The 26,382-nt window shown below is 44.7% G+C and overlaps 2 protein-coding genes across 5 annotated transcripts; one reads left to right on the forward strand and one right to left on the reverse strand.

Moving 5' to 3' along the window:
- Positions 1 to 389: 389 nt before the first annotated feature.
- On the forward strand, positions 390 to 26,346 carry ctsk (cathepsin K). The gene is made up of 9 exons (XM_088306354.1): positions 390 to 454; positions 20,482 to 20,700; positions 21,653 to 21,779; positions 22,606 to 22,728; positions 22,794 to 22,946; positions 23,797 to 24,015; positions 24,174 to 24,339; positions 24,889 to 24,997; positions 25,087 to 26,346. Exons 3-9 carry the CDS (start codon positions 21,654 to 21,656, stop codon positions 25,184 to 25,186), a joined length of 996 nt encoding a protein of 331 aa, XP_088162480.1. The 5' UTR covers positions 390 to 454; positions 20,482 to 20,700; position 21,653; the 3' UTR covers positions 25,187 to 26,346.
- On the reverse strand, positions 3,643 to 13,688 carry lingo4b (leucine rich repeat and Ig domain containing 4b). Of its 4 annotated transcripts, none has more exons than XM_088306349.1 (3): positions 13,198 to 13,688; positions 7,215 to 7,300; positions 3,643 to 7,127 (listed from the first exon to the last, which is right to left on the reverse strand). In XM_088306349.1, exons 2-3 carry the CDS (start codon positions 7,230 to 7,232, stop codon positions 5,304 to 5,306), a joined length of 1,842 nt encoding a protein of 613 aa, XP_088162475.1. In that variant the 5' UTR covers positions 7,233 to 7,300; positions 13,198 to 13,688; the 3' UTR covers positions 3,643 to 5,303. The 4 variants fall into 4 exon arrangements, with proteins under 4 accessions (XP_088162475.1, XP_088162478.1, XP_088162477.1 ...); XM_088306352.1 differs by having other exon boundaries at positions 7,204 to 7,300; XM_088306351.1 differs by lacking the exon at positions 13,198 to 13,688 and adding an exon at positions 9,765 to 10,162.
- Positions 26,347 to 26,382: the final 36 nt, after the last annotated feature.

The raw sequence follows: 26,382 nt of genomic DNA on the forward strand, positions 1-26,382 counted from the left end.
GTCACTTGCAATTTCCATTTTGCATTCGTGGTTGCTTTTTGGAGATCATGCGAGCTTTGGTTCAACATTTGAATGAGGCAAGCAGGAACATAATTTGTGATTTGGGAGGCAGTTGAGGCCTTCGTTGACCTAAATTGAAAACATAAATTCAAATTTGGTTCCATTCAATCCCAAAAGTATTTTGTCGTCATGTTGCAGCAATTTCTCTCGGCTGCACTGCTTCCTGTAGATTTTTTTTTTTAGATTTATTTATTTTCTCTGTCCTATCAGGCTTCAGCCTTTCTGTGTTGCCATGTCAGTCTAATTCTTTGTTTAGCTATTTATATATATAAACCCTCTGTATTTTATGCTTCATCAAACATCCTAATCTGAGTTATTATGTTTTGCAGTTGGTGCAGTGCCAAATTCTTGTCCTGGAAGCTTTGGAACAAATCTGAGGAGGAACACTTGACAGGTAGGACCGATTTGGGTTGTCATTATTGCGCAATATAACAGATGATGATGATGTAGAATGTGCCTTAATTGGCTCTTTGAAGGTCGGATATGGAACAGTGGTTTAAAAATACAAAGGTGACTTAAAAAAAACAGTTTTTGTGGTGTTGTGGGAGACGTGGCGACTCCTCCACGCAGAGCAGAGCAGATGTTCACCCCTCTGCAGACTGCAAACGAATGTTGCTTGCAGGAAACCACGATTGGCGAATTTCACCTTATCTCTTCGATAACAATAATGAAAAACTACAATTGTATTTTCACAAAATGGAGGCAGCGCTAAATTACCAAACTATCCAGATGACACGTTGCCGATTATTGGAATGAAAATCATTTTTCGTTCATGGAAAAAAAGTAACGTAGAGAGATCGATTACGTCATTTGGGACTCATGCTTGGGTGTGAGGATTTTCGCCACTAGATGGCAGCAGCATCTAATTCAATGCTCCATATGAGCCTTTTGATATATATATTATTGAGGTTATCTTTATCTTTTAGCAGTTGATGTAGTTTTTTTTCTCATTTTAGTTTTTTAATATTTTTTTTCTAAAGTTTTCATACTTTAAAAATGCAAATCTTATTTTCCACTCTGGTTTGAGAATATGGTACTTTACCAAACAAATACAGTCTATAATTTTTTATCACGCACCAATTTATGCTCGTTGAGTCAGGCTTTCCACAACACAATTTAATAACTATTCTGCAGTTGTGGTCACTGGTCAAATTTGTAAGATGTTTACCATTCTTAAAAAAATAAATAAATAAATCAGGAAACCACATTTTATTTGTAACAGGATTCCAAATCATGATTAAGCTCTTTCAGGTTTGCTCAAGCATTAAACCAAATTCCGCTGGAAAGAAAACAGACCATTTGCCAATTTTTCAGTAGTTTTGCTACAAAATATGTAAATTCATAAACCGACCTGAATTTGAACGACTACACTTTGTGGAGCCCGCACTACTACTTCTGCTTCCTATTCATCAACCGTACGTCTTTACTTTTTCAACTCCTGCGTCCATTCATTTCTCGTCTTTGCCAATCATTTTCCCTCATGGCCTGAGAATAACCCGACGGGGATGCCATCAAGCGCGCGCTCCTATGAAAATAGGCGACGCGCGTGGGCCGGCAGACAGACCTACATAGCAGATTGAGACGCTTGCGAGGTAATCCAAAAGGCTCGTGCACGTGATCATGGGATGTTTTCACTTTTTCTGGATTATTTCTGAACGTCCTCTGCGTCCGCCGTCTTAAAAGAGACACGCAGACGTGCTGTTGGGATGTGAGTTTCAGTCGTTCTGTGACCGCACTTGTAACTCAAAACACTCAAATATATTTAAATGGCATAAATCCGGATTTTTGTACGACTTCTTCATAGTACGCTGTGATATTTTACTTCATGAAAAAGTGACATAGAATGTAAAGAATTCAAGAGTTTTTTTGCCACATTTTTTTTTCCTTCTATTCAATGGACTTTGTGCTGTTCCTTTTGGTGTGAGCGCATTGGCCACCTGGGGGCAGTATAACTCAGATGTGTGGATATATTCCACATTGAGATGCTCATTTTGGTCATTTTTGGAGTGGATAAAAAAAATATATATATATATGCCTCCGATATTGTTATATTTCCGGTCTACATGTGTTGCTCGACCATTTGTGCTCAGATATCCGTTGCTTAAAGCGTTATACCACCTGGATGTTTGTTTGCTTTCCACACACGCAGAAAGTGTCATTTTTTTTTTTTATGTTTCGTTTGACAGTCAAGTTAACTGGGAGTGGCCATAAAACACTTGTAGTATTTTTTAATGAATTTACCATCTGCTTTTTTGGGAAGTGAGTTGAAATGAGTTCACTGCCATCATCGTAAGTAAAAAAAAAAAAAATGTGTCCGACTAGTAGATCTAAAAAAAAAAAAAAAAAAATTTAAATTGGGTCTCTTGTATCTCTGCGTTCACTGTCTTTGTTATTAAATAATTTTCTGGTCTTCTCTACCTGAAGCGCTTTGTCACAGCTGCAGCTGTTGCGAAAGGCGCTTCACAAATAATGTTATATCGTCACACTGTCTGCTAACGCTAATCTGTGCTAACATTTCATTTCCCACTTGACATGCGGGCCGGCACTCCCAACACGCAAATATTTGTATGGGAAACATTCAAAAAATGCATTTTACATAACGTGTGACTCCCCTTGAAAGCGCAAGTCACGTAAAACACGCACAAATGGATTTGCATTTGTGCGTGCGCAGGTGCGCACGTAATCCTGGCTGTTGTGTTGCCTTCCAAGCAGGCCACTTTGGGTCTCCGTTCCAAGTCCTCCGAGTGCAGATTAAGTGCTTTGGTTATGTAAGCATGTGTGCTTCGGCGCTTCTCTTTGTCACCAACGAACAAGAACCAACTCACCGCAGGAAGATTTGCTTTTAAGATGATTAGATCTCATTCTTTTTTTTTTTTTTTTTCATCTGCTGTTGGGTAACAACAAGAAGGCAAGGCAGGAAACACCCGTGGCAGATTGAATCGCCGCTCTTTCATCGCTGTGAAGAGGATTTATTAGAGAAAAGTGACTTTTTAATCTTTTGTAAACAAAAGATTGTGTCTCTGGGGTGCCTTGGCATCCATCAAAGTTGCAAAGTTGATGAGTGGGAAAGCCAAAAAGCAAAGTGGTGCCTTGAAAGGCAAGTTCAAGTTTGCCATTGAAATGAATGAAAATTCCATTCATTCCATTCGCCCCAAAACGCAACAAAAAATGTAACTTGTTTTTTTCCTTTGGAAAAACAGCACTCCTTAATATTTTACATGTTATAAAAACTTGCAGTAATGACATAAGTAGAATAAAACCTTTGCGTTCAAACGTTCTCCCGCATTTCAATGCACATTTTTTTGTGCGCACCTTGGCCACCTGGGGGCAGTATAAAATCGACATGAAGACAATCTCAGCTTTTCAGGATGGCACTAACGTAGTCGTTCTTTGCAGAGGATAAAGAAAATCTTGAATGTTTTATTTTTTATATTGTTTGTCTGGATGTGTTGCTGCACCGTTTGACTTCTCAGTTGCTTAAAGAGATGCTAATTGTTAGCATATGATGTTTCCCATTATAAAGCTAAAGTGGGCAATTAATAAATAAAAAACACTCCACTTGTGCATTGTTGAAGCATTTAATAGTTGTCACACATTAAAATTGTAATTGTCAGACTAATGAATTAATGTTAGCCAAATAGCATCATGGCCCAAGTCATTTTTCTTTTTAACATTTTCAAAAAAAAAAAAAAAAAATCTTTGCTGATTAAATGAGTGACAATCTACTCTGACAAAAAAGAAACACATTTATGGCAAGTAACCGAAGAAAAGTAACCCAGCACATATACACACACAGTAAAGACCTTAATAGTTACAAAATGGTGACGCATATTCTCATCCAAAAAGAAGTAAGTGAGGCACATATTCTTGAGTTTGACGCAGGTACAAAACAAAATTTAAAAAAAACCTACTAAGTGGTTTCTTGCTTATCAAAAAGAAAGTTTGTGTCATAATAAAGTAAGAAAAGATCCTGACAAAGCTGCTGAAGCTTCAAATGGTAAAGGGCACGTCAAGCATCACAGCTGCTACTCCATTGCTAATCTACTCCACCTACTTTATTTATTTATTTTTTTCTGACTAGCGGTCACAGTGAGCATGTCTACTCGAGTTGGCAATGAAAAGGTTACGTGACGGACGCAGAAACAAGCACTTGAAAGGTTTTGTGGCGCCCGAAACATTTGCACGACAACGAGCAGCGAGCGCGGCGCCGTGGTGACCGACCGCTTAAGATGAAACGTGGCTTCAAAAGCGGCCGTTCTCAAACTGGAACTTGGGAATCGGCAAAATGATAATGCGAGGAATCGTTAAGTCATGTTATTTAAAAAAAAGTGTGCGCCGATGAAATAATCAATAAATAAATAAAACATCATCAACCAATTACGCGTCCTCTCAGCTTTGGGCCATTAAAAAATATTTTGAGGAAGAATAATTTATTTATTTATTTTTTAATGAAGGCTCCGAGGCATAATATTCTGAAAATATTTTGAAATTCTCTTTCAATCAATATATCAAATTGTAACGTTTACCAAACAGAAAAAGAGTCCAATCCAAAATGAAGACACTCTCAAGGAGCATGCAGCAGAAGCTAAAGCGAAACTCCTTGTGTGATTGCTGCTCCTGATGTCACTTACGAGGCCACGCCCCTTATTGCACATGGCAACACACAAGTGGACTCCTGTGTGTGTGGGGCGGGGGGGAGTGCGTGCGTGTTTGTAATTAGACACAAAAACCAATTTGTCACTTTTTGCGTGGCTTTATACATATTTTTTTTACAAAGCAATTTTTATTTAATTTAAAACGTCCTCCAAAAAAGTTTGGATTATTTTGGGGGACCTGGAATGGATTCAAAGCGTTTACATTAGTTTCAGTGGGCAAACCTGTAAAATGAGTACGTTGGTTTACAAGCTCGGTCGTGAAACAAAATGACAAAAAAAATGTGACTTTTTGTAAACGAATATGGCTTTTTTTTGCTTGAAAAAAACCCTTTATTCTTATAACATTCCAAATTTTTGTCTTGAACGTGTTCAATTGTTTTCGTAACATTTTGAGTTTTTTTATCCACTAGTCAAGTTTTAATTTCTGCATCAATTAGCGATTCACTCGGCTGCAATTTATGTTTACCTTATAAGGGGAGTCTTTGGGAAAAAATTGTCTCCCCCAGTCCCAAAAAGTTTGAGAACCCCTCCTCCGAAGTTAGAACAAGTCCAAGAAAGCGTCTCGGAAAGCCGTCCGCTTGGTTGGCTTTAAATAAGTTTCATGGTGAACCTGCCGCCATCGCCGCCGTCGCCGCCGCCGCCCATGGAGGAGCGAGGAACAAAGTCGATGGTGGCCGTGTGCTTGATCTGACCTTTGCTCTGACTCCAGAAGAACATGAAGATGAAGCAGATGGCCACCGAGCTGAGGAAGGACAGGAAGCCCATGGTGGTGGCGATGATCAACGTCTTGGCGTCAAACGGGTACGGCCTGGCGATTTGGGCCGACGAGTTGGTGGCTTGAGGAATCGGCGGCTCCAGCCAGTCCTCCTCGACGAAGAAGGGAACCGTTCGGTTGCGTGCTCCCCCCTTGACGTAGAGGCCGACCGTGATGCTGTCGTTGCCGGCGGCGTTGCCCGCCAGGCATTGATACGTGCCGCTGTCATGGAGCTGCGCAAACCGCACCTCCAAGGTCCCGTTGGGTAAAACTCGGATTCTTCCTGCCGGAGAGACCACGCTCCTGTGGGCCGAGATCCAGGTGATGGATGGCGCGGGATCCCCGTCGGCTTTGCAGGAAAAAAGCACGGTGGTGCCGTCTTCCACCCTGGCCTCCTGCGGCCGGCGGTCCAGAATCCGAGCGGGCCGGCAGGTGAACACCTTCGGCAGCTCCTTTTCGGAAAAGTCCCTGAATTCTCGCTGCCTCGCCGCGTCGGGCGACGAGCACGTGGGTTGACGTCCGTCAAAGTTCAAGCGTAATCGCCGACGAACCACCCAGAGCAGACGGCAGTCGCAGGACAGGGGATTCCCGTCCAACCGCAGAACCTGAAGGTTCCCCACCGAGTGCAAAGTGCTCTCCTCCAACGTCGAAAGCTGGTTGGATGTCAAGTTGAGCGTGCGGAGCGAGGCGAGGCCCTTGAAGGCCCCCGGCTCTATTCGCAGCAGGCTCCCCCCGACGAGGTGCAACTCTTGGAGTCTTTGGAGGTCCCGCAACAGATTGCCTTGAAGAACGCGGATGGGGTTGTAGGACAGGTCCAGGAAGCGCAGGTAGACCAGGTGACGCAGAGCCGAGTACGGCACCGCGCTGAGGTTGCAGCCGCTGATGACGAGCGCGCTCAGGTTGAGTCCAATCAGGCTGTTGCTGGCCACCGTGTCCAGGGAGGGCCAGTTGGCCACAATGAGCGTGCGCAGTCGCTGCAGGCGGCGGAAAGCGTTGTTAGGCAGCGTGGAAATGCTGAGGCGGAGCATGCGAAGGGACGCCAGGCTCTGCAGCTGAGACAACGCCTCCGTGGGAATGGACGTCAAATTGCTGCGATTGATGTTCAGCTCCTGCAAACTTTGCAACCCAACGAAAGCTCGCTGGGAAATGAACACCAAGTCGTTGTCGTCGGCGTCCAACGTCTGCAGATTCACCGTCTCTCTGAAGGTGTAGTCCAGGAAGACCAGAATCTCATTCTGGCTTAGATCGAGAAAACGAAGACCGGACAGGCCGGAGAAAACCCCGACGGGAAGGATCTTGAGACGGTTATTCTTAATCCGAAGGGTCCAGAGGTTCTGTAGTCCCTGGAAAGCTTCCACCTCAATCATAGATATCATATTGTCACTGAGGTCCAGATCTTGAAGTTCATGGAGGCCCGAGAACTGGCGGCGGCCCACGGTCCGAATCTTGTTGTAGGATAAATCCACGTGCCTGGCGTCGCCGGAAAAACCCTCGGGAACGGAGTTCAAATGTTTGCCGGAGCAGACGACTTCCTTGGCATCGGGCCGACACGAACAGCGAGGAGGGCAAGTTCCGGCGGCGACGCCGAGTCCCACCTGGAGCAGAATGCCCCACGCCACCCATCCGCCCACAGACTCCGCAAACATCTTACCCCCGTTCTGAAAGGACACAAAGATTTGGACGTCAGTCGGAGGCTGATGGAGGAGCACAATTTGGACCACCAAACAAAAGTACCGTGTCCGTGCCTGAGCGCAGACGATCATAACCAGAACCAATCTTGGGTCTGCTGGGCTTGTTTTATTCTGGTCATGAGCATCCCCGTTAGCGTAGCCTGTAGCAAACAAACAAAGAGAGTCGACGCATGAAACACCGAAGATCAAATGGCAATGTCTCACTGAAGTGCGAATCACAACGTTGACGCTTTGTCAGCGACTTCACTTGATTGTGAAATAATTTTCCCTGATATCGGTCCGCACGTTCTCATGAAAAGCTTTAAAGAGCGACATCACTTTCAAGTTGCCTCTTGTTGACTGCCGTCATTCTTTTTGCCAATCTCTTTAGATCATGCTTTTTTTTCCAACTGTACTACAATTAATTGTAATTGCACCTCCACGCCACTAGTTGGCAGTGGCGCTCTCCTTGCTCATTCTGCACCGCGAGCATTAACTCAACGGTGTAGCTTTGTTTTGCAACGAAAATGCTATTATTTTTAGTTGTGGCGGAAAGTTAGGGGGGGGGGTGCGAATTGTTTTCTTCTTCCCGGGGGGCGGGGGGGCGTAACCGAAAATAATTGAGAAGCACTGGTTTAGATGTATATTTTATAGTACGTCTCTATTTTTAGATTCTTTTTGTGCTCATTCTGCCAACACCGTTAGCCAATACTAATTGGCTAACAGCGCAGCTCTGCTTATCTTTTGGCTTTGCCATGACAGTGTTAAACGCAATGTTGAAAATGGAAGATTCTGACCTTGACTATTTATACCCTCGGCTCAGTTTGTGATCGTATCATTAATTGCATGACTTTTGCAAATTTCCGGCATCCTGCTGATTAAATGTCACAAACCCCAAAAAAAAAAAAAGTAAAAGACGCACAAGGAGGCCAACAGCAGGGAGGAAAGCTATTGAAAAAAAAAAAACAGAATGTCAGTAGCATGGCATGCAAGTGAGTGACGGCGCCACGGCAAGCCCGCTCCTTGCTTCGGTTTCACAGCTCGAGTGAAAATAAAGATGAGAACGTGCACATGTATGTAGGTCGAGTGTGAAGCAGATGTTACGCAAACCAGAGAAATCTGCACACCGGGTCAAGCCAACGACGAGGCTCATGATCAAAGGATGGAGCTCACTTTTTTTTTTTTTGGAGGACACTTTATGGCGCCAAAAACGAGGCCTTAAAAAGCACTTCACACCCTCGAAGGCGTCCATGTGAGACGGAGCAAAAAGCCGCAAGTGTCACCTCCGACCGCGCACATGAGACCTCCACGGGGCGCCTGGAGGCGGGCATCTGGAGAGTGCCAGTGCGGACGGGACGGGCGCCGTCCACGGAAAGAGTTCAATCGAGTTTTGCATGCAGGAGCTTGTGATTTTTGTTTTGGAAAAGCCTTTTGCGCATTTTTTTAAATCATTTCTCATGCAATACCAAGCTCTGTTCTTCCGAATTCCGAATTGAAGAGTGAAAAGTGTCGTCCACCAGATGGGCTCCGATGCGTTCGTTCAAACGACGCTTGTGGAAAGCAGATCAGCTTCAACTAACTCCAACTTGGTGTCGGTTTCGCAGCGTCGCGTTCCAAAGATGCCGCAATGACGGCGCGCTCACAAACAGGCTCGCTTGTCTCGAGTGCCGCTCGTGTTTGTCATCACGCAGAATTAAAAACTCGCATCCGGCGACGACGTCATTGGGAAAATCAATTTGAAATACGTGTCATTCGCAATGTTCTATTGTTCGATGAAGTCTCAATCCAAAATGTCACAAGGCAGCTTCTATTGTTAAATCATGTCCTGAAGACTGATTCTTTCAGATTTAACGAATTTTGTCATTCAAAAATGCAATTCGTCTACGAATACTGCATGTGTGTGAGAATGTCAGAAATATCACACACATCAGAATTTTATGCTTTATGGTTGGTGGACACGCCAATGGTCACTAAGCCACGCCCCTTTCGCCCCCCCAAAAAAAAAATCAGCAAAAGAGGAATGGTGAAAAATCTGCTTTGGAAGAGCATTTACATTTAGAATGTATTTCAAAACATTTTTTTGTACTTGTTGTCCTGCTCTGCGATCGACCTTCCCAGATTCCCGCCGTCTGGAGTTGTGATCCGGTCTGATCCGGGCTGGTGAAAGACACGGGCTGGCAGGTGTGCAGCCAATCACAGTCCGCGTGGATTTTGTTTGAAATGAGTCTTCGATGGCGAGGATGTTGCAAACATTTTCTGAGCTCCACCGAGTTGTTTAAAGTCGCTCATCGCTTCTTGACAATTATTACGTTTCAAATCGTTCCTACGTGACGTCCACAAGATGCAGTCCGATGCCGTTTAGCCGATCTGCTTCATTTCGACGTCTGGCACGTTTTCAACCTTGAAAATAATTTATTCTTTTGGGTTGACATGATTGGGAATTTTTTATTTATTATTTATTTAATTAATTTATTATTATTTATTTATTTATGTTTGAAGTCATTTCTACATAAAACATGTTTTAAAATCTCAGTTTTCCTTCAAGTTATGGAAATGTATCCCATATCCCAAAAACAAAAACCCCGCAAAATATTTTTGGTGACGTGGGCGTGTCCGAATACGCACCGCCTGGCTTGGTCCCGTCACGTCGGAGTCTTGCTCAAAACCCAAAACTGGCGTTTATGCAAATCCTGCTCTCCGCTTTCTGACTTCCTCCGCTGTTGTCGGCGACCCAAAAGTGCGATGAAGCTTTTTTGGCAACAGGTGCACCACCACGTAGTCCGTCCGTCAGGCCCCTGGAACACGCCGACCCAGCGCGGCCCGGTTCTGTCCTGTGACACTTGTTGCCGTGCGATATATTTAGCTGAACGCGCACGAGAACGACAAGCGCCTCAAATCCCCAATTAAAGTGGCTGGAAGGCGTTTGCGTGCCTCTTTTTATGAGCTTGTGGCACCTGCCGCAGTGTGGCGGCCTCCGGAGGCTCGGTGCATGCAAGCAGCAAATATTTAAAAAAATCAAAAAGGTTGGCCTGCAGAACACACGCAGAAGTGAGCAGCTGCTTTGTGAGCGCCACAAAAAAGTCCATTCCCTCGGGACTGACTTTTACCAGCCTGCTGCTTGATGTTACAAAACAGCAACAAAGACTTTTTAGTCTCCCCCCACCCCCTCCCATAAAAAGCTTAAAGGGCTACTCACGCTTAAATGAATTTATTTATTTTTGAAAGGGCTGAAAAACTGAACGCGAGTCTACTAGCGCGCTGTCTACATGTACTGGTCATTATTTTGGTTGTTTGTTGAAATCTTGAATTTGTGGCAAAAACATCTCAGTGGCGCCACCTTCAGGTTAATCATTGCATTACATCTGAATTTGTCTTTCTGTCCTCTGATTGGACCTGCAGGGAATATTGACGTCGTCGCACTGCCACCGTGGGGTAAAAAAAGGGCGTCTCAGTCTCGTGGACGCCTCCGTAGCGAGTTGCCGTTTGGAATAGCCGCGATTGTGAGCATCTTTATCGCCATTTTCAGGATAGCGATTTATTAGCACGTTAGTTGGTTCGTTTATTTAGCGTAGCTTGTTGGAGTATAGAAATAATTGAAGTTCGTCTGCTGGAGTCAATCATAGCTGGACCACAAAAGAATTAAAAAAAAAAAGTGAAGAGTGGGACGTGAGTGACGTGAACGCAAAGGAGGCGGGTCGTCCCGGACGGATCCGCGGTTGCCTCGACGACACGCGTTGCGAAAAGCACAAAAGTGCCGCGTCGGCAATATTAATAATACCGGCCATAAATGAGGCGAGGGAATTAGTCTCCGCGCAGCAGCACCTCGCAAATTAGGTCGACGCAGCAAACTGACGGCGCTCATGTGGGGGAGGGGGGCGGGGCTAATGTTGATTGACAGGTGAGGAGTGGATCTTAACCCTGCAGAGGTCGGAGTTCGAAAAGTGACGTTGCTTACGAACGCTAAGAAGTAAAACAAGTCAAGGATTATTTGAAGAAATTATTTGAGAAACGTTCATGCGCGCAAAAATGCGTCCATCTTGGCTTCACGCGTCTTGTCACCGCGGCGACGCGTGAAGCCGACCGCTGGCGCCAATCCCGTTTTCAAAAACAGATGAGTCCAACGTGCTTTTGCCCGGATCTTTTATAATCTATTGTTTAATCATTTCAGCGTATTGCTTTTTGGAGAGCCCTTCATAATCCGCTTAGCTTCTCGTTATTCGCCAAATCGCCGCACCTCGTCGCCGCCGTATGCCGATGACATCATCGCTAAATTTATGAAATTCTTTTTTTTTTTTTGGCGATTCATGTGGTAAGCAGCGGTTTTATCAACATGTCCAAAGTCAGTCATTGTCGTGGTTCCCACAAAGCAAAGAGAATATTAGTTTGTATGTGTTGCTGCACCGTATGTGGAACAGTTGTTTGACAGTTTAAAATGACCGACACGGCTATGCTAATTTTTGTCAGCATTGTTTATGTCGTAGTATATTATTCTTCATTAAGCGTGCAGATTTCTGCAAGATAAAATTCCAGTTGAATTTTGACGCTTAAATAAATTGATTGAAACCACGTCTCCTGACGAGGGTCATTGAGCATATGGCGCCGAAATCCAACACAAAAGACCGTTGGGTGTCTTTTTGTAGCGTGACCAGCAGCGCACACACAAGTTTTGTTCTGGAAAGCGAACGATGGAGCGCACTTGGTCATCCTCGCCATCTCCTGAGCGTGCGCCGATGTTTGGGAGCCGGCCAAATATTCCATTTAATCAAAGCTTTTTATGAGCAGGAAGTGTTTGCATGATTCATTTGGAGCATTAAGGTGTACATGGGGGGGGGGCAGGGGGGGGGCAGCGGGCGTGTGCACGGAGCTAACGGCTTGCTTCGATCCGCGGCTGACAAATGACGACAGCTCTGAATCCTTTCCCAGCTCGTGTGCGTCACTTTGTGCGGCAAAACAACGGCCGCTACGAGTTCTCTTTTGAATCGCATAAATGTGAATGGATGCGTGTTCATACGAAGCATTTTTGAAATTGTTTAAAAAAAGTTTGATAGCGGCAAGCTTTTGACACAAAAGGGGCAGCACTGGCATAACATCCTGTCCAAAGTCAGAGCTTTCAAAAGAGAAGCTGTGTAATAACATAGTTATTATACAATAACACACGTCACATTCTTTAAACTTGTGGTTCATAATTTAGCCATTGGACTCAATAAGCAAGCGCAAAATAGTTGGTGTGAGTGCTAAACAAACTGCCACGGAACAAAAACAAAGCGTGTTATTTTATGCTTTGATGATGAAGGCCTGACATCGACGTTGACTCAACCTGGCAGAGTCTTACCGAGCACACGCAGAAGCTTTTTATTCTTTTTACTTAGATTTTTTTTATCGACCGTATTTTCCGGATGATAAACTGCGACTTTTTCTATGATTTAGAACCATGCAGCTAATACAACTGCGGATTTGTCTTTCACCACTAGGGGCGCTCTATAGTTCAGAAAATAAATAAACTAAATCTTTTTTTTTTAATTGGGTCTGTTCTGTTTTAATGAGCAAAGTTGTTGCCGTGTTAAAAGGCACAGTTTTGTACCTTTATGTGCATTCACAGTACAAAATCGTTCTGTACGGGCAGTAAACAACTCATTTTTTTCAACATCGAAAACTGCGCCTTATTTTATATCGTTGCTTTCAGGATTAATCACTTGATTATTAAAAGAAAAAAAAATCATAAACACCTGAGAAGACACAATGGACGAGATTCGCTTTTAGAATTTTGGCTTGCTGAATCAAAAAAAACCCTAAAAATAACGTTTAAAGTGATTGACTTTCGTCAAGCGATGATTTCACTGAGTTGGTTCAACCTTGAGAAGAACTATTTGGATTAAGCCCAAAAGTAGATCAAGTGCTGTCCCCGTTCGGACTCAATCAAGCGGAACATGACCGTGCCGTCCATAAAGCTGATTTAGTAGAAACGCCGAATAAAACAACACCGAGATGTCGGCTGCGCAAAAAAAAAAAAAAACATTCTCCATCACAAAAAAAAAAAAAAAAAAGTGCTTCAACGTACCAGTTTGGACGAGCTTCCATCCTTTTCGTCTCCAGTCTGTGTTGTGAGCCGCGTCACGTCCCGGTGCTGCTCGGCACGCACGCACGCACTCGTCCTGATTTACTTCTCAGAACCTCCGAGAGTTGTCATGATTGGAGCGCCGCAAGAATTCAGGTCGACTTTGCGTGCGTGCGCGCACACGCGTGGATGCGGGAGAGAGAAAGTTGCTGGCGATGCCGCATCTTCATCCCTCCGCCTCCTCCCGTTTGAGGCGGGAAGCGCGTGATCCCGTCCGTCCGTCCGCTCGCCGATGACGACGGAGGAATGTCATGCGCGCACAACACAACAAACGCACTTTTGCAATCAAATTGAAAGCCTCCGACGTTCTGAAATGATGCGTTTGGAGCGATGACACGTGAAGCTAAGCAACAAAAATTTGTCCATTTGCATTTTCATCGCGTTTAAAAAAAATGTCACTTTCTTTGCGTGTCACCTCGCCTCGCCAATCAGCTCGTTGAAAGACGGCAATATTGTTTCCATCGGCTTTAGCACAGTGTCGGCTACTCGAACGTGATGACGAAAGCTTTTTTCTTGTTTGCTACTTTAAACGCGGTCGTCGTCGTCACAAAGCGAAGCCCCTCCCCCTCTCGTGAGTGTGCGAAGCCCCTCCCCCTCTCGTGAGCGCGAATGAGCGAGCGGCTGCGTCGTCAACATCTCCGCGGCCAAACGCTCAAACGGATTTGGCATGAGTCGCGCTGACATTTCTCGGGTTGACTTCCCCTTTAAGAAAAACAACCAAAAAATACAATGACTCATCTTGGTGAATTAAATTTTTTTTAATTTAAAAAAAATTTTTTTTTACTTTCACTCATGATGTTGATTGTTCCAACAATGATATTCAAAGCCAAAACGATGCTCGCCTACATGCTCGTAATGACTAATATTTAATAAGCGTTTCCATGCATTGGAGTCCAAACGCTCTCCCGTGGTTCTCCATTTTTCCGAGGTGGAAATCCAGAGGGGCTCAATTAGACTCGGCAAAATTAAGAGTGAGCAACCCGATGGTGATCTTTCACCTTTCTGTCCGGATCTTCAAACAAACAGCAGTCAGCGAAAGACATGAGCGCTCAATGGGGAGCCAATTAGGCTCAAAATGAGCGCACGCACACACACACACACACACACACACACACTTGCGCACGTCAGCATTGTGCTTCATGAAAGAAAACAATTTGAAAGGACGCACGATGATTCTTTTTTTAATAAGGACAAAGGGACGATGATGGAAGGGTGCCCACGTTGGAGGCCGCGGGTCTCCACCAAGCCCCGCCTCTTAAAGGCACAAGCATCTACATAGACGCCACAATACATACTGGATTTTCGATTTTATTTTATTTATTTTTTTTTTCAATTTCGCACACACACACACCCGACCACCGGGCTGTCCCGTAGATGAACACAAACTGCGTCTTCTGAGTCATTAGGACGATGCCGGCATGCTGCGCGACGTCCGTGCTGTCGAGCGAGCTGAACGGCGATGCGGGGGGGTCGAGCGCAAGGAAGTAATGGCTGCCACTAACATCTGGCCATCCTGCTGCCATCTGCAGGCTCCGCCCCCCGAAAGAAAGATGAATTATGTGTGGGGATTAGCTCCTGGCTCGTCCTTCAGTGTTTGGTTTAAACCTTTCACGAGGACTCGCCAACACCGCCTTGAAATGAAATCTTTCGCTCATTTTTGGGGGAATTCATCTTGATGAGATTGTTAAAAAAAAGTTTGGCATTTTTTACCCCATGCCGCACCTTCTTCTGGAATTTCTTTATTTCTCTTGAAACCAAACTTGGGTTGTAACATTTTATTCCTGAGCAATAACTTGAAAAAACGTTTTTACCGAAAATCACAAATGTGCACCGCAGCCGGTCCATTTTTCGTCCATGACGTGGGCCCCCTTGCGACGTGAAATATTTAGAGCTCGGAAGCACATACCTTGCGGTCAAAAGTTTGCCACGTGAAGATTAATCACGGCTTTTGCAACGTGCTGTGTAAATGGCCGCAACGTCTTTGGCAACATTGACTCGCCTTTCGTGACATTATGGAAAGTTCTTCCGCTTGTTGTCTCTTCCTTCGCAGGAATCAAACTCACTCGTCGTTCGGGCTCAGCTGCATGTTTTAGAGTTCAATGAAAACAAACAGGCAGCTCTCTTCTGATTGGCTGAAACACGGGAGATGGTGCTGTGGGCGGGCCATTCTGCTTCTGCAGGCGGGGCCACCAGCACAGCAGAGAATGTGCTGCAGCGAGCCAAAATAAACCAGCATTTCATTAATCGGCCTTGAAAGTTTAATTGCGATAATCGGCGACATGCCAAATATCGGCACCGATAATCGTTCTATCACTACAATCAATGAATCCAAGCCGAGATGACCGATGACACATTTAGGAAGTGAGATCAATGTGTCTTGATCATCACCTCCACGTGTGTGCCATTCCTCTTTGCGTGTGACCTTCAGAGCGGCATGTCAGTCCCGTCGTCATGAATGGAGGCCAGGCGACATCCTGCCGCTAATACGCCAAGAAATGGACCTTTTACGTTTGCAATCCGCGCTCAGGCCGCAGCTGTTGCCTCCTCTAATGAGGGTTCATATCATGCGGCGCGCCACACACACGTGCTTAATTCGTGCACGTCAGCGCTTTAACAGATCTAAAAATATGAATTAAAGGCCAGGAGTGTAGCGTAGCCGGGGCACGCCGACTGCTAATCCGCACGCACGGCCGAGGCGGAGGCGAATCGGCATGTGGCGGATCAAGCGTCAGGAAAATTATGAATGTGTGTCGGCAGCATGTTGTGTGACTTGGTCGTGCGTGATTTGGGGGGGGGGTTCGCTTTTCTCTTTCTCTCGCCCGCCTCCGAATCCAAAGTAATCCCAGAAAACATGACGGCACATGTGCTCACCGACGTGAAGCGATTAGAAGCCCGGAAGCCTGACTGACTTTGTTTTGCTTTTCCACCGCCGTGCTTTCATGCTGCTGCTGCTTCTTCGGCGCTTTGTCTGAAAGGGACATTCATCTTCCTGGCAGAATTACAACCATCCATCGACCAAAAAAACAAATAACCCAGTTGAGGTACTCCTCGATGGACGCTTGCGATACGGAACGCTCAGCCGTAAAAAATGCTTGTAGACATCATTTGGCATTTATTTGAGCTTCTATTAAACCAATGCTTCTCAAATTGTGTGGGGGGGGGGGCGTGGGGGTCGCGGTGCGATGCTGGCGGGGCACATGTGACCCTGGGGAACATGCTTTTTTTTCCGCCGTACTACAATGAAATGTAATTGCACCTCCAGTCCACTAGTTGGCAGTGGCGCTCGCTCCCACATAACGCTTGCAAATAGCGATGTCACATATTGAACAGTATGACCAGAATCATTCCGAAATTCGATACTTCGTCTCCATCTCAAAATCGAAAAACAAGAAGGAAAGATCGCGGCCTAAAATGATTCTGAGCCCGAAGCCGTCGGGCTGTTGGTTCGGAGACAAGAAAAAGAGAGCGCTTCCTGCGTGATCGCAGCTGGCCCGGCTCGACTCCGGCGGACCCATTTGGAACGCGGCCCGGGACTGAAACGGGTTGGCTGATGAACCCTCCGGGATGGTACCTCGCTCGCGGGCTGCCTGCTGGCTGCAAAACACCAATTAAAAGGATCCATTTGGGGAATGGAACTTTCCAATCTTCTGGAAATGAGTCACGTTGTTCCTCTCACGAAGCCGATGAGACATTTAGGAAGACTCACACAAGATTTTGGATGATATATTAAAAAAAAAAAATAAATAAATTTTCCCCGGACAGACAACAGCTGTGAAAGCGCAACGACATCTTACGCCGCGGGCCGCGTCGATGACGTGATCATGTCAAGACGACGCAAGCGGGTCAGCGGGTTCTAAAGTCAAAACGGACCCATTGATGAGGTTTCTATTTGGGCTGACGCGGTGCCGACGTGTTGTCATAGCGCCGCCACCGATCAGGAAGTCAGCGGTGGCACAAGTTGACTTTTTGGACTCCGAACAGGACCGGACCGCCCGTGTTCTGTTGCCGACGAGTGGTCATCGGACATCGTGGCTCCTGCGTCACGTTGACTTCTGCTTTTTTTTCTTGGCTGAGCTCGATCGAGAGGATTTTGTCGAGTCTCGGTAAAGAATGGGATGCAATTTGAATTTGTTGCGTGACGTTTCTTCTCTCAAATCGCTCTTCCTCATTGAAATGAATGGAAATGCCATTAATGCGTTCCACTCAAAAAAAAAATTTGAATTTGCTAAAGTAACATTTGGAATGCACAAGATTGTTGCAAATGTCGTTTCACAAACGTCAACCTGCTAGAACGTTTCGTTCCCAAAATCCTCTCGACAATAAATCCACGGGTGACATTTCAAACCTTCTATTTTTGATGAGACCTTTTCCTGAATCGTTTTCGAGTGACGCGTCTACCGGCCTAGATTGTTAGCGAGGGGACTTCCCGTGATGCGTCCTTCTTCTTCTTTTTCACGTTGATGAATGTCACAAAGTCTACACTCGAGTTGGCACGACTTCAAAACTGCTTTGGTTTTTTTTTTTTTCTCGTGTCGCGGGAAGGTCACGTGACTTTTTCCATCCTCGGATTGAATCGACGGGAACGACCCGGCAACCATTCTCAGCAGGAGTCGGTATTAAGCGAGTCATATAATGCTTCGTTATGTAAGAATGTGCGGAAATGAAGCTTCGATTGGCGACGTTTTGTGTTGTTGGCGCACATTAAGCTCCGCCTCCTTTCTATGACTTTAGAACAAAGCCAAACTGGATTGTTCGGAAAGGGATCAGAAAAAAAAAAAGTCAATTGGATGTTTTGCGTTTGTGTTTTTGTGAAACGTCCCGTCGTACACCATCAGAGGTCAGGAGGTAAAAAAGGCGAGCGGCCGTAATCCGCCGAGGTCCAAACAAGCCTTAAACCCGCTTTGGTGTCTGCGGTCGTCGCTAATCTGGCGAGCGGGCAGCGGGTGAAAAGTGGCGTCGGAAAAGCTTCTCAGCAACGACATGGCTCGGCTTACGTAAGCGACGGCTCCTATACATCGCCGGACCGTATAGACGACTTTTTGGCTGATGTCACAATAACTCGTGATCCTGATCCTGATCCTGATCCGCAGGCGAAGGAAGTCCAGCACGCGTCGGTCCGGAACACAAAGCGGATACGTCCCAACAAAACGAGAGAGAGGAGAGAAGTTATATCTGATGTTCAATTTGGACAGGACAGTCGGATGAAACATTTTTTTTACTATGAGGGCACTTTTTTTTCTTAAAAAATTCAATTGGACAAAAGGCGTAGTTCTAGGTCTTTCTTTTTTTCAAAGAATATATTTTTCTACACAGTACAATTTTTTTTTTTCACTTTTTAAAAAAAGTATTATTTGATGCAAATATCAGTCAAAGTCAAAATAATTTTGAAGGTTAAAGTCTGCGTTTTAAGTATTTTTTGGGGGGGGGTGAAGAATAATGCAAAATGAAGACACAATATTTGAAGCTCATATTTTTTCAGGATACTGTCCAAGAATATTTTTTTGTTGTGAATTCTCATATTTTTATAGAAAAAGTAAAAGTGGTGCATTATTAAGAGATGATGTATTATAAGTCATTTTAGAAAGTAACGTAGAATGTTGTTCTGGAACAGTCTTCGTTTTAGAATGAATATGGCATAATATTACAAGAATGAAAAAATATTTTTTCTCATCACACAATTTTTGTTTTGTGTGGTTCTCGAAAGCAAAATTATGCAAATGCGAAGATGGCGTCAGCAAAACTGATTGGCCAATAAATCAACATCTGTTGCCACGCCCCCTCGATCAAACACACATTCACGCCGAGGCTGTGACGTGGCCTTGACCGGCCAATCGGCGGCGGCGGCGGCGATCTCATCCTCTAAAGTCCTGTCGCCATCTTGGAGGTGCTTCGGGAGCCACCAACGATGAAGATGAAGATGAGGCGTCGTCAATCAAGAGCCGAGGCGATCGCGGCCGTCCCTCGGGTGCCACTTAGCACGCCTGAACATCGCAACGTCGCCGCTGAGGTCATTTGTGACCTTGAAAGGCAGAAAGCGTCGTCAGCACTAAACGCCCAACACGTGACTTGTTCTCATCCATTTTTACAATTCATGAGAAACACGACAAAAAAAGGCTTTCACAACCGTCAAAGTGTTAAGGGGAGGAGCCAGTTTGGCGTTGGCCGGTGTGTCAGCTCACACATGACCAAGACGGTCTTCCGTTCGTTTGTATATTTAGACGCGTTCATGTTCTTCGTGTTCAAAATCAGGCGCGTGACTAACGCCAGGAGGAAGCGATGGCGTGCGGCCTCCATTTTGTCTCCTTTCTATAAATGTGCGTGCGTGTTTCCGTTACGTGATGACCACCTGAGGAAATGTGTCATGAGCTGCTTTTTTTTTTTCTCTCCTTGATTGTCAGTCATTGTCACGCAAACACTCACTGGACAATTCATTAGGTACAGCATCCATTGAGATGCAATTGATCATTTCTGCTTTTGTGAAAACAATATTGCTCAATTTCGATGGAATTTGCCCGAAAGCTCCATTTGGAAGCTGGCATCCTTGACAAATTGGCAACACTAAACTAGGACTTTTTTTTTTTTTTTAAATAATTTTTACTGCGGCATCAAATTGAATCCTCTCTTCTTTGCGTTTTAGGGCAGAAAACCAAATGATCCTCCCATCGCACTGTTGGAAGGAGATGCACGAAAAAGTCTCTTGGGGCTGTGCCACTGGCGTAGCTAGAGGAGGGGGGGGGGCACTGCAGGGGCACCGCCCACCCCCGAAATTTGCTTGGACGCCTCAAATTTTTTTTCCCCATTTATCATCATTTTCTGTGAATTTTAGGAGGTTATTATTTTTGGGGCGTGGACGTTCGTAACTCCGGTGGTGGCGCACGCCCAAAACTGTACAGGAAGTCGGCCATTTTGTTTGGAAGCCGGCCAAATTTCAGGGTCTGCTGATTTTATGCGGCATTTCTTCCAGCCGATCTCTTCGCTGCTCACGTTGTGCGACGAACGCGCACAACTCTGAATTTAGACTCACCCGTTTAATGTAAAAGAACAAAAGCCAACAATCATGCAGCAGGAGTGCAAACAGTAAAATGCGTTTTTGATCAACTTGGTCACTTTTTGGACCATGGCGATGACAAACATCCTCAAAGATCAAAGTCTATCCACGAGGAAGAGGAACAAGCGTGATGTTCTCTTATTTCAGTCCTGCTTGTGTTTTTCCGGCCGTGTCAGCAGACTTTCTGTTTAACGAAGTGACATCACGCACGCTGGCACGCCGAGTGAAACCAGATGTCCAACCTTCGCCGTCCGTCTGCAAAACTCCTCCCCGGCCCCCAAACTTCCTCAAAATTCCAAGACTTATAAACCAGACGCTGACCTACTTGCGCATCGGACCTGCCCGGCGCTGAAGCGAAACCACTTGAACACAATCGGACTGACTTGTGGACTTTGAAGGTAAGGCGACTTTTATGTTCATTTGTTTGACTTCTTGGTCCACAAGTATTGTTTGGTGAAAGGATGTCCACTCCCAAGTACAAAGACAGATACTTGAGTGAAAAAAAAAAAAAAAAAAAAAAAAGTCAAAGTGCTGAGTCACTTTTTGTACACAAATGAAAGTTAAAAAAAAAAAAGTCCAGACTGAAATATACTTTAGTAAAAAATATTCAGACAATTATTTAAAAGAGTTTCCTGCCTATTAAGTTCCATTAAGGAAAACAATCCCGTCATGTCGCCGGTTTTATTAAACCAAGAGCTAGCCGGGGCTCAAAAAATGCTGAATTAGCGATTGAAAAAGCATTTTTTTTTTTTTTTTACATTTTGGGGAATAATTGCTTGATGTTTCTTTTTAATTTTCCGTCCGCTTGCACGTCCGTTTGCAAACCAGAACCTCAAAGTGTCTCACACACTTCAGCCAATCCTCCTCGATGGTTGCTATGGTGACGGTAACCATGTTGAGCGAACCCCCCCTGATTATATGAGCAATAAAATCCACTCTTTCCAGAGACCAAATCTTTTTTTTTTTTTTTTTTATTTAGTCTTCACACCATTCAACTTATTAAAACTAACAAAGCAGGCAAAACCATTTTGGAGGAATTTAGTCCTCTTTTATCGGACCGAGGGAGGCAAGCAAATGGGATGAAATGACGAAGCAAAAGAATAGAAAAAAAATCTGATAACAAAACGTTGACGTGCTGTAAGAAAGTAAAGCCGAAGAAAGGTACCTCGCCAAATAAAACTGGATGCGAGCTTCACGAGACAGAAGGAAAGAATATGGAACACGAAACGACTCCAACTTACATAACGTAGTAATTCCAAAATAAAGAGAAAATGACAAAAAGTTTGAATTCAAAGCAAATTGTGTAAATGTGACGTGATGAGCACGTTTTTGTTTTTGTGTTTTGCGCAGAATGTGGCAGCGTTGCCTGAGCGTCTTTCTGCTGGCCGTGTCGGCGCTGGCCCGCCTGGATCAGGTGACCCTGGACAGCCAATGGGAGGAGTGGAAGATAACGCACAGGCGGGAATACAACGGCATGGTCAGTGTTTCGCAACAATATTCTTCCAAAGGTTTTCTTTGATTCTATGGAAAGAAAATGGGGACGTGGCTCTCCTGCGCTTGTGACGATGTCTCACACGCGTGGTCTTTATTTGCGATGTTTTGCCGTCCTAAAGAGGGAGGATGTCCCGTGACTGCGTTTAATCGTCCTGATTAAAGAATCCAGGCTGCGGCATCAAGCAGCCGTTTGTGGCTAATTAAAATGTCAATTTGACCCATTTGCCCAGATGGATGACTTTCAATCGGTCGTCTTCTCTTTGCGCGCCGTTCCACTTTTTGTGGCGCTCGGAGGACAAGGTCACTTTATTGGGGACACACGCGAAAGACATCTGAGGCAAAATGAAAGCGGCAAGACGCAATCGGCAAACCTTCGCCGCCGCCCCCCTTTTTTCATGGGCAAGCCTGGATGATATGAGCCACAAACTTTGAGGCTATGCTCCGCCCACATTAGATGAAAACAGCCAATCGCAGGGCACACATTGACAAACAATCATCGGCGCTCACACTCATTTGTTAGAAAATACTTTGTGATCTTTTTTTAAATCTTGAACTCAACAAATACTCAGAATATTTAAAATAAATGAAAACATTAAAAAATAAATAAACAAATCAGTAATAAAACTAATACTAAAGCTAATATACATCAAACTTAGCATTTAAAAAAAAAACTAATAAAAGCTTACAAACCTGCTCTAACAAACAATTTAAAGGAACTGAATTTAAAAAATATATATTAAAAAAATCAAAGTCAAAAGGAAATAAAAAATACTTACAATTGTGGTTCGTGTCCACGCACTGTCGACCAGGACGAGGAGGGCATCCGGCGGGCCATCTGGGAGAAGAACGCGCTGATGATCGAGGCCCACAACCAGGAGGCGGCGCTGGGCATGCACTCGTACCAACTGGGCATGAACCATCTGGGAGACATGGTGAGAAACACGCCCACAAAGCGTGGTCACGACGCGAGACGTGACCTTTTTTGGTGCGGCGGCAGACGTCGGAGGAAGTGGCGGAGAAGATGATGGGCTTGGAGATGCCCATGACGCGGGAACGGGGCTTCACCATGAGTCCGGAGCAGCAGGCCTACCCGCTTCCAAAATCGCTGGACTACCGCAAGATGGGCATGGTGACGCCTGTCAAAGACCAGGTGCGTAATCTTCACATTTGTATTTTTGGCAAAGGCGTATTTGCCGCACAAGTTGACCAAAGTGCTGTGCAGTTCATTTAAAACACGGTGGCTTTTTAAGTCCTGTAAATTATTTATTTATTTCAAGTGTTTTTCAATGTCAAGTTGTATAATTTCAAGATTCGGAGAGTGGTATGCCAAACACTTAATTATGAAGAGAAAGAAATTTACATCACAGATTAATTCACTCAACTGATAATGCATCTGAAAGTATCCTTCAAAAAGTCTCAAGTATTCATTTAATTTTTGTTGTGAGTAGACAAAATTCCAACAGAACGAACGAAAGTTAAGACTAAAAGATGAACATTCAAAGTGGTGAAATTGTGCCATCTACTGGACGATTGGAAGAGCGCATTTTGACGTTGAATGAAATAAATTTATACTCGAACAGTCTTTCTGGAATTGTGGTACACGCAAGATGCCTCAAAGGTTCTCTACTTCAATACATTTTAAATGAATCTCTTTATTGAACTTTTTTTGCGTTCTTATATTTAAGCATCTTGTTAATGTTCAAAATGTGCATTATATGACAGTATCTTACCATAATATTACATTTTAAATAGAAGCGAGTGGTTACTATAGTTGTAATTTTGCTTGCGGATATGTTTTATAATCTCGTACGACGACGACTACTGCAGAATATTGAATTGATAAAAAGTTTGGATTATCGATGGATGATAGATGGACAACTTTAAAGTGGTGAAATTCTGCCGTCAAGTGGAGAAACAGAAGAATGCACCTTCGGCCAAACAAACGTCACAAAATGAATCCAAAAGGATCCTACTAAGTGTTCGTTTGTTTTGTCGCTCAGGGTTCATGCGGCTCGTGCTGGGCCTTCAGCTCGGCGGGAGCCCTGGAGGGTCAGCTGGCCAAGACCACGGGTGAGCTGAGAGACCTTAGTCCTCAGAACCTGGTGGACTGTGTGACGGAGAACAGCGGCTGCGGAGGAGGATACATGACCAACGCCTTCAAGTACGTCAGGGACAACGGAGGCATCGACTCCGAGGAGGCCTATCCTTACGTGGGACAGGTGAGCAGCAGGATGGACCGTTAGGGTACGCCGCGCTGGGACTGCAAATTGTCCAGAAATGCAAATGTGTGTGCGAATCCTGCGATTGGCTGGCAGCCAGTCCACTTGAGCCGAAACCTTCATAAGAAAATGGATTTTGCCTCTGCCGCCCCCTGCAGGCGCAGATGTGCCGCTACAATTCGTCCGGTACCGCTGCCGAGTGCCGCAGCTACAAGGAAATTCCGGAAGGCGACGAGCACGCCCTGGCCGTGGCGCTCTTCAAGGTTGGTCCCGTCTCTGTTGGCATCGATGCCTCCCAGGGGACCTTCCAGTTCTACCAGAGAGGTCAGCGAACACAGCAGGGAACCTCACATCGTATCATGCCATGTTGTGCCACGTTATGCCATGACACGTCACAACATATCATGACATAATCTCGATCACGTCACGTCATGCTAAGCCACGTCATCACCATTACCATTGCAGTATTTTCTATCATGCAGTACTTTTCTATCATTTCAGTACTCTTACCATTACAGTACTTTTATCATTGCAATATTTTTATGATTGCAGTATTTTCAATCATTCAGTAGTTTTTATCATTACAGCGTTTCCCCCTCCGTATAATGGACAAACATTAGGAGTGTTTCCTTACACTTAGATACGTTTATACTGTGTATATTTGCATGCTTTTTCTGAATGTCTGCTGCTAATGTTATACATTAACGGCTACATTACGCCGCCGACTCTGTGTGATCTATATCTTTGCTGCTGTAACACCTCAAATTTCCCCATTGTGGGACTAAAAAAGGACATCTTATCTCACGTCACGTCGCCTTGGCACCATGTCACTTCTTCACGCCACTTCACGCCTCCTCCTTGTCACATGACCAGGCATTTACTACGACCCCAACTGCAACAAAGACGACGTCAACCACGCCGTGCTGGCCGTGGGCTACGGCGTGAACGCCAGGGGCAAGAAGTACTGGCTCATCAAGAACAGGTGTGACATCATCATCATCATCATCGCACGGAACGACACGGCTCGCTGTGGTCACGTTTTTAGAAGTTCACAATTTGTGTTTCCGACAGCTGGAGCGAGAGTTGGGGCAACAAAGGCTACGTCAAGATGGCGCGTAACCGCGGCAACCTGTGTGGCATCGCCAACCTGGCCAGCTACCCCATCGTGTGAGTGCCTGCCGAAAAGGGGGGAATAAGGAGAAGGATTCTAGGAGCCCATGATCGACTAATAAAATAACATAATCTCACTCTCGTTAATGAACGTACAATTAGCCACATATTTCATTTTCAACGCATTGATAGTTGCAGTAAGTGTATTTGTTTAGGAAATTTTCTCAGCGTCTCCCCCCCTCCATTTACATCAAATGGTTCAGTCCACCTGCTCCTCCTTCTCGGACTGTGAGTGGAGACGGAGACGGCAAGATTCATTTCAAGCCCGGTAGCCGAAAAAGGCTAAGCGAAGAAGCTTAGGCAGAAAAGTAAACTTGAGTAACAATATTATAAAGGAACGTATTACTTTCACAAGCATGTAAGATATGACATTTTGGAAGTAACAACACTAAATTTAAAAGACAGAGCAAAGTAGAAAATGTATTTCCATGGGGCCCCAAATACCTGGCTGTGCCGTAAAGTTCAGCACTTTTGTTCTGATATTTTTTGTTCACAATGTGTCAAACTAATGTTTTGTATGAAATGAAATGAAAGCTTTCAAGGCACTTTGTGACGTCGTATGTGGCTGGTTGGGGGTTGTAGTACGCGCCGTGGCCACTGGGGGCTGCTGTTGCTCGTCTTTTGGACTCCCTGAAAAGGGGGAAATTGCCTTTCGGAAGTCTGATGGTGCTTTTGCACGTCTTGTACGTTGTTGCTCGTTTTTGCTGGATTTGCATCGTGGCGTTATTAAAATTGTTTAAAAAAAAAAATTTGTCGCTGGCTATACTCTGTCGGTCGCAGATGATCTTGAGCAGCATTTATCTTCATCTTCAAATCAGCCCTTCATCCTCTCCACCATTTTTTAACAAATGATTTATTATTACTTTATTGAAAACATTGTAGCGCTAAGTATGATTTACACTCGTAGATTCTTTTGATTATGTGCTACTAGACTAGAAGAATGTCGATATATGTTTTTTACTAGTTGACAATTCTGGCCATGAATTCATGTCAAAGTCGTGTCTATTTATAGAATCTTATATTTGTATTCCTCGAAGGTTCTGAAAACGTCTATAAAAGTCTGCTCATGTTTTAATGGAGTGCTGCGACGATGAATGAATGAGTATGACTGTTTAAAAAAAATTAATCAATAAAATGCCATTTGAACATTCAGCCCGACAATCATGGTTTGCGTTTGCGTATTTTTGTATGCTCTGT

Source organism: Idiotropiscis lumnitzeri, chromosome 10, assembly GCF_059441095.1.
Source record: "Idiotropiscis lumnitzeri isolate Australia: NSW breed Sydney's pygmy pipehorse chromosome 10, RoL_Ilum_1.0, whole genome shotgun sequence".
Lineage (NCBI taxonomy): Eukaryota > Metazoa > Chordata > Actinopteri > Syngnathiformes > Syngnathidae > Idiotropiscis > Idiotropiscis lumnitzeri.